This window comes from Ahaetulla prasina, chromosome 1 (genome assembly GCF_028640845.1).
Source record: "Ahaetulla prasina isolate Xishuangbanna chromosome 1, ASM2864084v1, whole genome shotgun sequence".
Lineage (NCBI taxonomy): Eukaryota > Metazoa > Chordata > Lepidosauria > Squamata > Colubridae > Ahaetulla > Ahaetulla prasina.
The window spans coordinates 377,209,386-377,225,278 of NC_080539.1; the positions used below are offsets into that span (position 1 = coordinate 377,209,386).

Consider the following 15,893-nt stretch of genomic DNA (forward strand, 5'->3'; position numbering starts at 1 on the left):
AGTTCTGACAAACGTGATCCACTGGAGAAGGAAATGGCAACCCACTCCAGTATCTTTGCCATGAAAACCCCATGAACAGTACAAAAAAGTGTTGTCCATGGGGTCTTGATGGGTTGGACACGACTTTACAACTAACAACAACAAGTGTTTCTCAATCAAGTTAATAGAGAATAAAATGATACAGTTCATTTCAATGCTAGAATTTAAAAAAAAACCCTAATAGTCAATTGAAAGAAAAGTTAGTAGAAAATTCACTGAAGCCTCAGGAAGTATAAAGAAACAAGCTTAAAAACACTGATAGTGAAACAAATTCTTAAATATATATTTTGATTAAAATTAATACATTGGGAAACTATCATTTCGGAAACTAATATCCAAATATCCAATATTAATGTTTATGATGTTTGAGACAACTAGCATTACTGGAAAAAGTGGGTGATTGTTGCAGATTAACAGACATTCTAATATTAGTTACATCACTTGATTTCCAATTGTTTAAGGGACAAGTCCTCCATCATTTCCTCTTTTTTTGAAGAAATGAGATCAATTTGAAAAATGTCCAAAATCAAAATGAAACCTCCCAATCCCTGAATAAATGGGGGTAGAATGAGGCATTTGAATGGGTTTTTACATTGTGATTTTTAATGTTGTAATCCATCTGGAATCACCTGTGTGTAAATTGGATGTCAATATAAATGTTTCATATTTATAACCAGAGGTTATAATCAGAGATCCTTGTGCCTCATTATATTCTCTCTACAATTCAGATTGGGTTTAAATAGAATAATATAGCATTTGGGGAAAAATATGCAAGCCAAGAGACCAGCCCCAGAGGCCAAGATGGAGAAGATCTCCACGGCCACCATGGACTTCCCTTTGGTGCTCAGGTAGGTGGGGAGGAAGGTGATCCAAACACTGTAAAAGACCAGCATGCTGAAAGTAATGAACTTGGTTTCATTAAAGCTGTCAGGCAATTTCCTAGCCAGAAAGGCCACTGTGAAACTGATGAGGGCCAGGAAACCTAGATAGATGAGAACAGCATAAAACATCAAAGCTGAGCCTTCATTACATTCCAAGATGGTTTCTCCTACTAAGGAGAGGAAATCAAAGTTGGGAAATGGGGGAGAGGTTACCAGCCAGGTGGTACAAAGAACAGCCTGGATCAGGGGACAGGCTAAGACAATGGAGTTAGTCAATGGTTTTCCTAAGAATTTCCTTGTCCTGTTCCCTGGCTTGGTGGCCATGAAGGCCAGAACCACCATGACAGTTTTTGCCAACACAGAGGAAACCGCAACGGAAAAGAGAATGGCAAAGGCAGTTTGTCGGAAGAGACATGTGAGCTTCCCTGGTCGACCAATGAAGAGGAAGGAGCAAAGGAAGCAGAGCAGGAGGGAGACCAGGAGGATGTAGGTAAGATCTCGGTTGTTGGCCTTGACAATCGGTGTGTTGAGATTTTTAGAGAAAATCACCAGAACTGCAGACGTGGTCACAGAGAGGAAAAGAGCAATAGATGCTAAACTGTATCCCAGGGTGTCATGATAGGAAAGGAAATGGATCTTCTTGGCAATGCAGTGGTTCTTGTCCTTGTTGGGACATTGGTCTTCTGGGCAGGAGTCACAGCGAGCTGCGTCTGAAAACAAGAGTCAATGTGAATTTCACGGTGGATCAACAAGGGCAAATCATCCATCCATATTGACAATGCAAAGAATAGGTTTGTCAAAAAACCGGATCTGTCCTTTGGCTCAACATCTTTTTTATTTTTATTTGTATTTATATCCTGCCCTTCTCCGAAGACTCAGGGTGGCTTACACAGTGTTAAGCAATAGTCTTCATCCTATTTGTATATTATATACAAAGTCAACTTTTATTGTCCCCAACAATCTGGGTCCTCATTTTACCTACCTTATAAAGGATGGAAGGCTGAGTCAACCTTGGGCCTGGTGGGACTTGAACCTGCAGTAATTGCAAGCAGCTGCTGTTAATAACAGACTGTCTTACCAGTCTGAGCCACAGAGGCCCTTCATCTCTTCTTTATATCTCAAATCCACTCGTTCAAACTTTTTTTGCAGGGAATGGTTAGCAGATGTAGATAGATGTTTCTGCTCTGCCTCTGACAGGCCTATGAATTTCCTGGGAGATTGAGTGTTCTGATAGAAGAGGCAGGTGTTTAATAAAAATTAAAGCTTGAATCTCACACCCCATTCTTTCACAAAAAGATTGGGGTCTCGTTTTCCTGATAGGATATAAAAGTAGGAGTAGAAAGCCTAGTAGGGAACCCATGAATTGTGCTCCAAAATCAACTGAAGCTGACCTGACCAAAGCCATCTTGATAGCTTCAACGTTGTCACACTGGAGCTGAAGGACGGGGAGGGGGGGGATTTTAGATAGCTGGGATTTTGATAGTCAAAACAAAATGTTTTCTCTTGGGAACCAAGGACATTCTCACACCAGGTCAGAGGAAGGAGGAGTGATGTTGACAGGTAACCAGACAGCACCATGATTGGACCATGTTTTTTTTATTATTATTTGAATTTATATCCCGCCCTTCTCCGAAGATTCAGGGTGGCTTACATTGTGTTAAGCAATAGTCTTCATCCATTTGTATATTATATACAAAGTCAACTTTTATTGCCCCCAACAATCTGGGTCCTCATTTTACCTACCTTATAAAGGATGGAAGGCTGAGTCAACCTTGGGCCTGGTGGGGCTTGAACCTGCAGTAATTGCAAGCAGCTGCGTTAATAACAGACTGCTTAGTCTGTTGAGCCACCAGACTGATTGTTTTGAGAAGGTGACAAACTTTTACTTTTAATTAGGTGAAAACCGCAGGAATCTTTACTGTCAGTTTTCACCAGATCTGTGCCAATATGATATATCCAATAAAGCTATTCTTTGAGGAATCTACCTGCCTTGGAGTTTTGCTTGATATGGGTGTATTACTTGGAACCCTGACACCAACTTGTATTAAATTTATGAGGAGCAAGAAAAGTGGCCTACTAGTATAGTTTAGATTCATGAATTGAGAGGCTCTGCTGAAAAGAAATATGAATATATTGAAGCACATAAATCCTGCCAACATTAACATTTTCCACTGGTTTCCTTGATCCTGGCATATCTTCATTTAAAGTCTGCTCTACCTGTCTGATTAGAAATGGTCCCTTCTGGACAAGGGTCACAGTGGTAGCAGCAAACTTGCTTGCCCTCTGGAACTCTTCTCCTCTCTCCTGCCTGGCATCTCTTCATGCCACACCTGGCAAAGGGCACCTTCTAAAAAAGAGACGAGAGATACCCAGCAATGAATATCCTTCATTTATTCGCTTGTCCATTGCTCTTTCCATCTTTAGAACGCCTTCAAAAGAATTGGTTTACCAGAAATCAGGATAAGCCAATGAAATCCTGACCCACCAATGGCCTCTGGAGATTGAAAATGGGACCAAAGGATGGCTTGTGACATGGAGCTACAGCTTTTCTAAAAGAGAGAATCCTGAGGATCCAACTGAATGGAAATGGTCCATGGAAATCATTCTTGCCTCCTTAATGGCGTCCTGGGTTTCGAGCAGGAATTCTTCACCATCTTACCCCATCTTGGACTTTTCAGAAGTCAAATCGAAAATGTGTTCAACTCAAAAGCAGGGTTTTTTTCATCAAATTCCTGAATTTAACAGTTTCCCAGTTAAAAGGATGTTATGCATTCCCTGCAGTGAATGAATCCTTTGCTGAATTTGTAGCGTTTCCTTCCAGCTCACCTTTGTGACCCAGATGATTTCATCGGAGTTAATGGTGAAATCTTGTCCAGGGGAAACCGAGGAATCTATTTGCCCAACTTTCATGGGGACAAAAGATTGATTGGGGAAGAAAAGCCAGTTGAGAAGATCATAACGAGTAGAAACCAATCCACCCTCTGAGAAGGAGACTTCCTCTCCAGCAGTGTTGTTGAACTCGACGTTCCTCAGATAGGGGAGAATCTGACAGAAAAGACACCTGTACTAATTGGCTGAAGACCACACATAGGACATCCTGGTTTCTTTCACAAGGTGATGGCCATCAGCCTAGGAGATGGGTCTATATCTGAGAAGCTAAATGAGTTCCCTTGATGGAGATCTAAGCAACCAGAACTAACATCAGATATTCAGCTCCATCCCCACATTCTCTTTATCATTGGATATTTGTATCATGGCTTCTTCACTTCCAGTCTTAACAAGAATGATAGCTACATACAAACATTTTAATGCCATATTCCAAATTGTGTAGTTTTGCTCTGTGATACTTGGCAGGTTAGATTTTTAGTTTTATTTGGGCTCATAGTTTTGTAAATAACAAATGCATGTTAGGAACAATTAAATAATTACTGCGGGATCCTTGATGCTCTCTGAGCCTGGTTGTTTTCTTGAAGACATTTCATAACCTAAACTAGGTAACATTGATAGTGATCTCACTCCTTTCTAGCACTGATGATGGTGCTTAGTTGGGTTGTGAAATGTCTGCAAGAAAACAACCAAACTCAAAGAGCACCAAGGACCCCTCATTTCAACCCTGAGCTATAATATTCTCCTTTGTACAGTTGTACAATTCCACTGACTTTCTCTAGCTGATAGTCAAAGAGAACAGAATGAAGAAGTAGGTCTGACCAAGAGGGGCCACGCAGAAGGTTTGTCCTTCTATGTGGATTCAGTTTTGGTCGCCACAATGTAAAAAAGATGTTGAGACTCTAGAAAGAGTGCAGAGAAGAGCAACAAAGATGATTAGAGGACTGGAGGCTAAAACATATGAAGAACGGTTGCAGGAACTGGGTATGTCTAGTTTAATGAAAAGAAGGACTAGGGGAGACAGGATAGCAGTGTTCCAATATTTCAGGGGTTGTCACAAAGAAGAGGGAGTCAAACTATTCTCCAAAGCACCTGAGGGTAGAACAAGAAGCAATGGGTGGAAATTAATCAAGGAGAGAAGCAATGTAGAACTAAGGAGAAATTTCCTGACAGTTAGAACAATCAATAAGTGGAACGACTTTCCTGCAGAAGTTGTGAATGCTCCAACACTGGAAGTTTTTAAGAAAATGTTGGATAGCCATTTGTCTGAAATGGTGTAGGGTTTCCTGCCTGGGCAAGACATCCAAGGTCCCTTCCAACTCTGTTATTATGTTATGTTATGTCCTGTCCTGGTTTGTCACTTCATAGGTCTAGAGAGGAATAATTGAGCCTTTGATGTTGAAAAGTCTGATGAATTTCAGATCAGGAACCCATTAGGACCATGTTGAGTTCTTCTCCATATGCTGAGGTTGACAGAGACTTAACACAACAAACAAGGCAGTACAAGAAAGGTCATACTAAAAAAATGAGATGGAGTCACAAAGAATTCTAAGCCAAAGTAACCTAAACTAACATTAAAATGAATTGAGTGTCTTTTTACAGATTGGATTCAGGCAACAGACTGAGAAAATGAGGAAGTTCTACAAAACGCTGAGTAGGACTTCAACTGACCCGTTAAAGCATCTTGCACAAATGCACCCAGATTGTCGTCATGCTCTGGGGTGACCCACTTCTCCTTGGAGTGGTCACACCTGATTTTCAGGCAGCCACTGATGTCCTTCCAGGCTAATGCAGTCTGTTATTAACAGCAGCTGCTTGCAATTACTGCAGATTCAAGTCCCACCAGGCCCAAGGTTGACTCAGCCTTCCATCCTTTATAAGGTAGGTAAAATGAGGACCCAGATTGTTGGGGGCAATAAGTTGACTTTGGATATAATATACAAATGGATGGAGACTATTCCTTGACATAGTGTAAGCCGCCCTGAGTCTTCGGAGAAGGGCGGGATATAAATGCAAATAAATAATAATAATAATAATAATAATAACTTATTGCAAGCTCTTTGATCTTATGAACAATTGGTTTGGTTTACTTCTGTTTCCCCCCCATCTATCCCTTTTCAACAAAATCCTCTCACTTAATTCAAATGACAGGGTTTTTTAAAATAATATTGCTATCTTAATCTCTTCTTAGATACATTGATGCCGTATAGATAATCAATGAAAGAGCTACTAAAACGTCAATAACGGATGAATTTTTTTTTAAAAAAAGGACAAGAGATGATGGATAGAGACAAAATACTTTTCAAAATGGGGACTATATTAAAAATTAGGGTGAGGAGTAGAACGTACAAATTGGGAAAATAATATTACATTTGTATAATAGATGTATAATAGAATTTACTAGAATTACAATGTGCATGTCATTGGAAGACTATGATTATGTATATCTAATTGTATTGTTATATTAGCATTGTGTAAAAAGTATATGGACTCAGACAATGCACTGTCAATAAAATATGTATGGCTGTTAAAGGAAAATTACAAATAAAACATATAGATAGTATATAGATATTTCATGCAAGTAATGCAAGAAATGCATCTAATATAATATAACAACAGAGTTGGAAGGGACCTTGGAGGCCTTCTAGTCCAACCCCCTGCCCAGGCAGGAAACCCTACACCATCTCAGTCAGATGGTTATCCAACATTTTCTTAAAAATTTCCAGTGTTGGAGCATTCACAACTTCTGCAGGCAAGTCGTTCCACTTATTAATTGTTCTAACTGTCAGGAAATTTCTCCTTAGTTCTAAGTTGCTTCTTTCCTTGATCAGTTTCCACCCATTGCTTCTTGTTCTACCCTCAGGTGCTTTGGAGAACAGCCCGACTCCCTCTTCTTTGTGGCAGCCCCTGAGATATTGGAACACTGCTATCATGTCTCCCCTAGTCCTTCTTTTTATTAAACTAGACATACCCAGTTCCTGCAACCGTTCTTCATATGTTTTAGCCTCCAGTCCCCTAATCATCTTTGTTGCTCTTCTCTGCACTCTTTCTAGAGTCTCAACATCTTTTTTACATCGTGGCGACCAAAACTGAATGCAATATTCCAAGTGTGGCCTTACCAAGGCATTATAAAGTGGCACTAACACTTCACGTGATCTTGATTCTATCCCTCTGTTTATGCAGCCCAGAACTGTGTTGGCTTTTTTGGCAGCTGCTGCACACTGCTGGCTCATATCTAAATGGTTGTCCACTAGGACTCCAAGATCCCTCTCACAGGTACTACTATTGAGCAAGGTACCACATATACGGTACCTGTGCATTTTGGTTTTTTTGCCTAAATGTAGAACCTTATTTTTTTCACTGTTGAATCTAGGTAGTTTCCTACCTAGGGATCTAAGGACTAGATAAAAACTCACTGAGATTACCTGCCATGACTGAATATTTGAGATCCTCGTTCCAAGCCTCATCATGGCTGGTTGTGTTCCAGATCCGTGCATTGCATGTAATGTGTGTGCCACAGCATAAATGGCATTGTAGATATTGTAACTCTCACCTTCCATGCTTGTTTCAAAAACGTAAGAAGGTAGATTCTGTAAATTCTCCTTTCCTGTACATTGTTTCTTCCCCTTTGAAAGGATCCTGCCTGGTTTGTGCAACCTGCAGCCAAACAACCTTTCCCACCATGGTGGGAGAAAGAAGTCCCCCTGTGGCTTCAAGGGGTCTAAAGACAGGAGAAAATGACTGAACTCTGAGACATCCCCAGTGTGGGGCCTAAAATGCAAAGCCCCATGGAAGGGCTCTACTACTTTCGATACGTCTTGATTCCTCACCACACTAAGTTTCCAATGGGAAGTTAAGATCCAAACTTTCCGAAATGATGTCTTTCTCAAATGTTCATGGACACTCATTGCCACCTGTACATTTTTAAGACTATTGGGGTCTCCAAATAGAACAATCACTTCAGCTTTAGACCAAGTCTCCAAAATATGCAGTATTTTCAACATTGGAATAGTAAGAAAATTCAATTTTAACTTTTCTGTGAAGGCCAGGCAGATCTCCTTTTCCTTCAGCATTGGCACCAGAGATGAGACGAAACGTTCTCCACTCTCACTTTCAGGGGCAATAAGTCCAACCCAATTCCACTGGAAATGCAGGAGCAGCCGGACTAAACCCACATACTGAGCAAATTCACTGGGATTAATCCAGAAGAAGGAAGGATAAACTCTTCTCTCTCCCTGAGTGAACTCAAAGCCAACACCAAGCTGGAGAAAGTGAGATTCTTGAGAGAGTAAATTTTAAGGGTTATCATTATGTGGATTATTGCCCCGCCTGGCTCACTTTGGGTGATAAGCTTAATTTTCTGGCCTTTTTAGGAAGAAGGATTACATATTAGGAAGAAGAGGTTACGTATTTTGCCTGGTGGTGACATACAGAGATTATACTACACTACACTTTTATGAAGAATGGATTAGGAAGGAATTCCTCTTGGCAAAACTATCCCATTATCTATCACTTTTGGCTTCTATAAAAACATCTCGACACAAAAATAAATATATGTTCCCCAAAACAACTTTGGTTTCCACCTTTAGCTTCACTGTTTGCTTTGTTGTTTCTCTACCCCATACTCTATCCAATGAGGCTCCCTTACCTGTGGGACCTTGAAGGTACTGAAGATGGAGGCCATCTGCCTGGAGGATCTGGGGTTGAGATCTCCAACGACAGAGAGCAGAGGGTCCTTCCTGTCACATTTATAACCTGGAACCATTTGGCCTCGTGTGGAGAGCAGGGAGAGGCTGATCATGGAAATTTCCATCTCAGACTGAAAATTGCTATAGATATGGAAGCCAAGGGTGATGTTGGAGAGGAGAACCAGATCCTTGTTGACCTCTGTGACTGCAAACACCAAGGCCATGAATTGCTGGTAGTTTTTGGATACGACTCTACAGTGAGAAAATCATTCGGGAGATTTTAAGGAAAGCTTGAGTTGATGGAGTTTATCCTGCTTATTTTTTCAATGTCTTTTGTAGTAGGAAATCCCAAATTCCATTGGGTTTGTTTTGTACATTTGTACATTTCCCTATTTACGAGCAATCCTGATTTCAAGATGGATGGATTTTTTTTACAACTCCTGCACACTGTAAATGGATTTTTTTTTTTTTTTTACTTAAATTTTTATACCGCCCTTCTCCCGAAGGACTCAGGGCGGTGTACAGCCAAAATAAAAACAAAATATATACAATTTAAAACAACATTTAAAAAGAGCAAATTTTAAAGGCTGATTATTAAAATTTAGATTTAAAAATTTAAAAATATTAAGAATACCCAATTTAAAATTCAACCCAAATTATGCCAGTATTGACCTCATCTTTGAGTTTTGTATCAGGAATTTATGTCCGAAGGCAGTGTTCTTGGACCAACACTCTTCATATTATACATTAATGATCTCTGTGACCATATTATAAGTAATTGTGTTCTCTTCACTGACGATGTTAAACTATTTAACACTACCGACAATACAGCTACCCTTCAAAAAGACCTTGACTTTGTGTCGGAATGGTCAAAAACTTGGTAACTCCAAATCTCAACCAGCAAATGCTCTGTCTTACACATTGGAAAAAAGAATCTGAACACTAAATACAAGCTCGATGGACATTACCTTGTAGATGACCCCCACCCTGTTAAAGACCTGGGAGTTTTCATATCAAATGATCTAAGTGCCAAAGCCCACTGCAACTACATCGCAAAAAAGGCTTTAAGAGTTGTAATCTTGCGTAGCTTCTTCTCCAGAAACAGTACACTACTAACCAGAGCATATAAAACATTTGCTAGACCAATTCTTGAGTACAGCTCGCATGTCTGGAACCCATACCTCATTTTGGACATTAATACAATTGAGTGTGTCCAGAAATATTTTACAAGAAGAGTTATCCACTCCTCTGAGCACAACAAAATACCTTATGCCACCAGACTTGAAATCCTGGGTTTCGAAAATTTAGACTCTGTGGTCTCTTCCCAAAATCTCCAAAGCTTTAACCAAAAACTATCTACTATTGACCTCACCCCATTCTTAAGAGGTCTGTAAGGGGCGTGCATAAGAGCACCAACGTGCCTACCGTTCCTGTCCTAATGTTCCCTTTGCTTGTATCCAATTTCATATAGTTATTACATACTTATGATTATATTTATGTATAGTTATTTCTTGCTTCCACTTATATATACTGCTGTGACAAATAAATACATAAAATAAAATTAAAATAAATGTTACAAGTCAACTTCTTCACTGGGCCAGCAGAGTTTCTAAGGTGTTGTCCTTCCTCACTTTTAGTGGTGTATGAGCTTTCTGATCAAGAGTTCTGGAAAGACTCAGAATTCTAGCCTATTTTATGAGTTGGTTCTTCATTGAGAAAAGCACAAAGATGTGAATGTTGCAAACATCCCTAGAGCAAGTATTTTTGAAGAGAGTCCCCAAACACAAAGCAAACCAAATAATTATTTACATCTTTCCCCCTTAGGTGAAACTTACAAAATATTCTCCAGATATAAAGATGGGTCTTTTTTAAAGGATTTGAAGTAGTATGCATGTCTAGTTCCCAGGGGGAAATTCCCACCAATAAGGACATCACCAGGCCTGTAAAACTCTCTCTTAGTCTGTAAAGTGTTTGTCAACACACATCCAGTTTGCATCTTCTTAGCAGAAGTTGGAGGCAGGAGCCAGAAGAACAACAACAGCAGGAGAGGCAGCCCAGTCATTCTTTTCACCTTCCCTCCTAGATCAGAAATCAAGAGGGTATTATTTTTTTTGCAGAAGTTGAATTGCAGGGAGCCCTTGAAATCTCAGCAGAGCTTTAGCACAAAAGAGATAGTCGTGCCACCTGAATGGCCCCAAAGCAAAGTTATACCAACCGTGCTTCCTCTTACCTGTGTATGGCCTGTGACCAAAGAGGAAACTAAGGCTAGCCGAGTCTCACCAAACCCTGAAGTTCGCTCTTTGCAACACAAGGCAAGGTGATATGTCCTGCCTCCACTGAGAGAACTCCTAGTATATATTTTAAAGCAGGTTTTATCTCAGATGATCTTCATGGGTAGAAATCCAAAGGGGATACATTAGGGACCTCCTACTGCCACTAGTAGCCTCACACCGACCAGTGCGCTCTCACAGAGAGGGCCTCCTCCGGATACCGTCAGCCAAACAATGTCGGCTGGCGACCTCCAGGGGGAGGGCCTTCTCTGTGGGGCCTCCCACCCTCTGGATTGAGGTGCCTCCAGGGCTTCGTCAACTCCCCGACCTCCGGACTTTCCGCCGTGAGCTGAAGACGCTGTTGTTTCGACGTGCAGGACTAGCTTGAACATAGTTTTAATTTCAGGGTTTTAATCAGGGTTTTAAACGGGGTTTTAAATTGTATTTAAATTTTTAGGCCGTTATTGAATCAGTTTTTTATATAGATTTTAAATTTGTATTGTATGTACTGTGTTTTTTACTGGCTGTGAACCGCCCTAAGTCCTTCGGGAGAAGGGCGGTATACAAATATAATAAATAATAATAATAATTAGAAATTACCGTTCTTCTGACAATTGCAAGGAAAAACATTTTTCCTATGTACTGAGCAATACATCAGATAAAGAAAAATGATTTGGGGATCCTTGTTGTTTATCCACAGATCAGATGTAGTTGAGAGTCAAGGTGAAGTTGGATGTTTGAGTTATGTGAAACTGACCATGGAGTTTGGCTTCTTCCATAGTTTGTTTGGATAGTATAACTCTTCATGAGGCATGAGTCTTCGAAGAAGGGCGGGATATAAATGCAAATTAAAAAAAATGGTGGCCCTTGACAATCAGTTGTACCCTAGTAAGTCTGGGCAATCACACAAACACTTGGATGGACTAAGTGGTTTATAAGTACCAACATGACGGGCAGTGGTGAATTTCAAAGTTTTTTACTACTGGTTCTGTGGGTGTGGCTTGGTGGGCGTGGCATGGCTTGGTGGGCATGGCTTGGTTGGCGTGGCAGGGGAAGTATACTGTAAAATTTCCATTCCCTGCACACTCCAGGGGAAGGTTATTGCAAAATCTGCCTTTCCTCCTGATCAGCTGGGAATTAGGAGGCAGAGAGTAGATGGGGGATGGGCCAGTCAGAGGTGGTATTTACTGGTTCTCCAAACTACTCAAAATTTTCACTACCGGTTCTCCAGAACTGGTCAGAACCTGCTGAAACCCACCTCTGATGATGGGGGATAAAATTAGACACTAACCTCTCCCATAGGACTTGTCGTTAAAAATGCCCCAATAAAAAACCCAAAGAGGAAACCACAAGCAATAAATCTTAGTTTAAGATCAGAGGTTTATTTTCAGATAAACCTATTTTATTTTTTTAGTAAACCTATTTTGTTTATTTTCAGAGTCAGGGGGCTTGAAAAGGGGATTAGAGGCAGATTGATTCATCGAAGAGAATCAATGTCTTCTAACTAGGAAGTTCCTACATCAACGGAAGTCGAGTGGGATTTAAGTCTACCCTGTGTTCAAAACTTCCCTTTCCACACTGCCCTGAGAAAAAAAGAATCAAGAAACACTTACAGAGAATAGGTATCCCAATCAGCAGGAGGCTCACTCCCTTTAGTAAGGGAGAGAGGTAGGTTTCCACCGATAATGAGATCTCTGGGTCTATAATAGTCTTTTTGTTCTTTGAAAATTCTCCTCCAGAAGCAGTTTGGCCTCAGCTCCATCTGGACAGCTGCAGGCTAGGTCCATAGCAGTGATGAGATTCAGCCAGTTCGCACCACTTTGGGAGAACCGGTTGTTAACGTTCTGAGCAGTTTGGCAAACTGGTTGTTGGAAGAAATCATTAGGGTAGAGAACTGGTTGTTAAATTACTTGAATCCTACCACTGGTCCATAGCAACACTAAAAGTGAAATCTTTGGTCTCTGAAAGAGACTTTTTTTCCTAGAGCAAGTCAGAGGAGGGTCTTGCAGGAACTGTGATGCTCTGGTGACTTCAGAGGGTTCAAGTGGAGTTTTCAATCTTCACGATAAGCATTCATCTAAGCACCAACTGTAAAGGGACCCTGCTATAGTATTCAGAGCTTGTAGATAAACATGTTTTCACTGTGTAACCTGTTTAGGGTTAGGGTGGATTAATCTGTGGAAATCCACTGAGATGAAGTAAGAATTACTAGTGTTTGAGGAATCCCAGGAGAGGGAAATGCCCACATTATCCCCATAATACTGGAGTAATTTTATCATTTTGACAGGAGGAAAACCTGTTCCTGAAACCACAGTTGTGTCTCTCAGTCTGTCAGTTGGACAACTGACTGAAGTAAATGTTTATTTATTTATTTATTTATTTATTTTGTCACAACAATATATATAAGTATCATACAAAAAGATTATATAGTATATAAACATATATATGAGTAAATATTAGGAGGCAAAAGCATATATATATATATATATATATATATATATATATATATATATATATATAGATATATATATATATATATATATATATATATATATATATATATATATATATATATATATATATAGTTTTCTGAGGTTTTCGGGTGTTTGTATGTAAGTCTTTGGTTATTCGGGTTTTCTCCGCGTAAAATTGGAAGTGTCTTGGCGACATTTCACGTGAAGTCTCATTCGTCATCTTCAGGCTTCAGCTTCGTGCTTCTGGGAGCAATGTGTGATCGCAGCTGTTTCTTCCTTTTAACTGCTAGTGGGGGTTTGAACTGATTGGGTGGGAGCTTGACTGTGCTCTGATTGGATGGGGGTTTTTCTGTGCTCTGATTGGCTGGGGGTGTGTCCTGTGTTGGTGGGGGCTTGGTTGTGCTCAGTCTAGTCTGTGCTGCAGGGGGATTTGAGCTGGTGAGCTGCATAGCTGTTGTTTGGCTTTGTGGTCGTGCTACATCTTCATAGTGGGTGTCAGTCTGCTGCATGAATGGATTGGAGGGGTTTGAAATGGCTAATGTTGCAGCTGCGGTCTGGCTTCTGGTCCTTGGTCGTGCTTCATGATCAGTGTGGGTTTGGGTCTGCTTTCTGGGTGGATGTGCGGTGGTGACATCCTGTGTGGGGGGTTCTTTTTGGATTAGCTTGGTAATCTTATTTCTTTGGAATCCATTGATATATATATATATATCCATCACCTCACACGTAAAAAACTCATTCCAGTTCATAGAGATCATAAAGAAACAAAACTTACAGCCCAGCGACCTACTCGTGAGCTTTGATGTCATATCCCTCTTCACCCAAGTGCCAATCAAAGAAGCCTTGACAGCTATCCAAAACAAATATAACCCCCCCCAAGCACATCCTAGATCTGACCAACCACTGCCTATCCAACACATACTTCATCTATAATGGACAAAAATACAAACAAGTAGAAGGAGCACCCATGGGATCACCCCTCTCACCTGTCATTGCCAATCTCTACATGGAACACTTTGAAACCCAAGCTCTAGAAAAATCTGATCACAAACCCAAACTCTGGCTCAGATATGTAGACAACACCTTCATAATCTGGCCACACGGGAAAGAAAAACTTGACAACTTCCTCACACACCTCAATAGCCTACACCCCAAAATACAGTTCACCATGGAAACAGAAGTTAACAACCAACTTCCCTTCCTGGATGTCTTAGTCTACAGAAACCCAATGGCTCCTAGGACACACCATCTACCAGAAGAAAACACACACAAACCGCTATCTGCACGCACTCTCACACCACCACCCAGCACAGATCAACTCCGTAGCCAAGACACTCATCTCCAGAACAAAATGCTTAGCTGACGAACAACACCTAAAAACCGAACTAGACACTCTCACTAACGTACTAACATCCAATGGATTCCAAAGAAATAAGATTACCAAGCTAATCCAAAAAGAACCCCCCACTAAAATCCAAGACAGAGAACAAGAAAACGGCACAGCCCTCCTCCCATATATAAAAGGCACCACAGACAGAATCAGCAAGATCCTCCACAAACACAACATCAAGACAGCATTCTGCACAAACCAAAAAATATCCACCATCCTAAGAAACCCCAAAGACAAAATTGAGTTAGAAAATCAAGGAGTATATGAAATCCCATGCACCGCCTGCCCCACCACATACATTGGACAAACCAACAGAAGAATAAGTGCACGCATTGAAGAACACAAGAACTCATTCAAAAAAGAGGAACCAACTTCTTCCCTGGTCCAACACTTTAAAGTCACAGGACATGTGCAATTTCAGATTTCAAAGGCAAAGATGATTGAAACATTAATTAAAAGATCAATTAATTAACTAAAACATGAATTAAAAGGGGGATTCAGGGCTCTGACCAGCCCCACAGCCGCCTCCTCTGAAAAGCAGACTTGACCCTTTCCGGAAGGCCAGTAATCCCCTGGGGCCTTTGGGAGTTTAGGATTAAAACAATGAATGTTCAAAGGGAATCAGTGAAAGCGGATGGTGGTCTCCTTTCTCTGCAGGTCTTAGTTCTTTTTACTCTTTATTCTCAGTCATTTCCACTCCGGCATCTTTTAAATCCAACAAATAAGTAGGTAAGGAAGTAAAATAAATAAATATATGAAATTAAATAAATTTAAAAAAATAAAATGAAATAAATGAAAAATTAAATAAATAAACAAAATTAAAAAATAAATAACAAAAGAATTACATAGATAATAAAATTAACTAATAAATAATAAACTAAAGAATAGAATAAATAAGCTAAATAATAAATAAACTAAACAATAAAATAAATTATAATAAATAAATAATCAATCAATCCAGATAGAATAGAATAGAATAGAATAGAATAGAATAGAATAGAATAGAATAGAATAGAATAGAATAGAATTTTTTATTGGCCAAGTGTGATTGGACACACAAGGAATTTGTCTTGGTGCATATGCTCTCAGTGTACATAAAAGAAAAGATTCATCAAGGACAACATTTTCCCAATTGATGATTAATATTCAATATAAATCATAAGACCAGTTTATGTCATACAGTCATAAATGGAAAGAGATTGGTGATAACTATGAGAAGATTAATAGTGCAGATTCAGTAAATATTTGACAGTGTTGAGAATTATTTG

The 15,893-nt window shown here is 39.9% G+C and overlaps 1 protein-coding gene across 1 annotated transcript in view; it reads right to left on the bottom strand.

Moving 5' to 3' along the window:
• Positions 1 to 725: 725 nt before the first annotated feature.
• The window catches only part of LOC131188699 (vomeronasal type-2 receptor 26-like), a 22,140-nt gene continuing 6,972 nt past the window's right edge, over positions 726 to 15,893 (bottom strand). Inside the window, exons 2-4 of the mRNA XM_058164155.1 lie at positions 8,455 to 8,746; positions 3,138 to 3,267; positions 726 to 1,630 (exon numbers count right to left, since the gene is read on the bottom strand). Coding sequence (XP_058020138.1) covers positions 726 to 1,630; positions 3,138 to 3,267; positions 8,455 to 8,746 — 1,327 coding nt within the window. The remainder of the gene's footprint in view (positions 1,631 to 3,137; positions 3,268 to 8,454; positions 8,747 to 15,893) is intronic.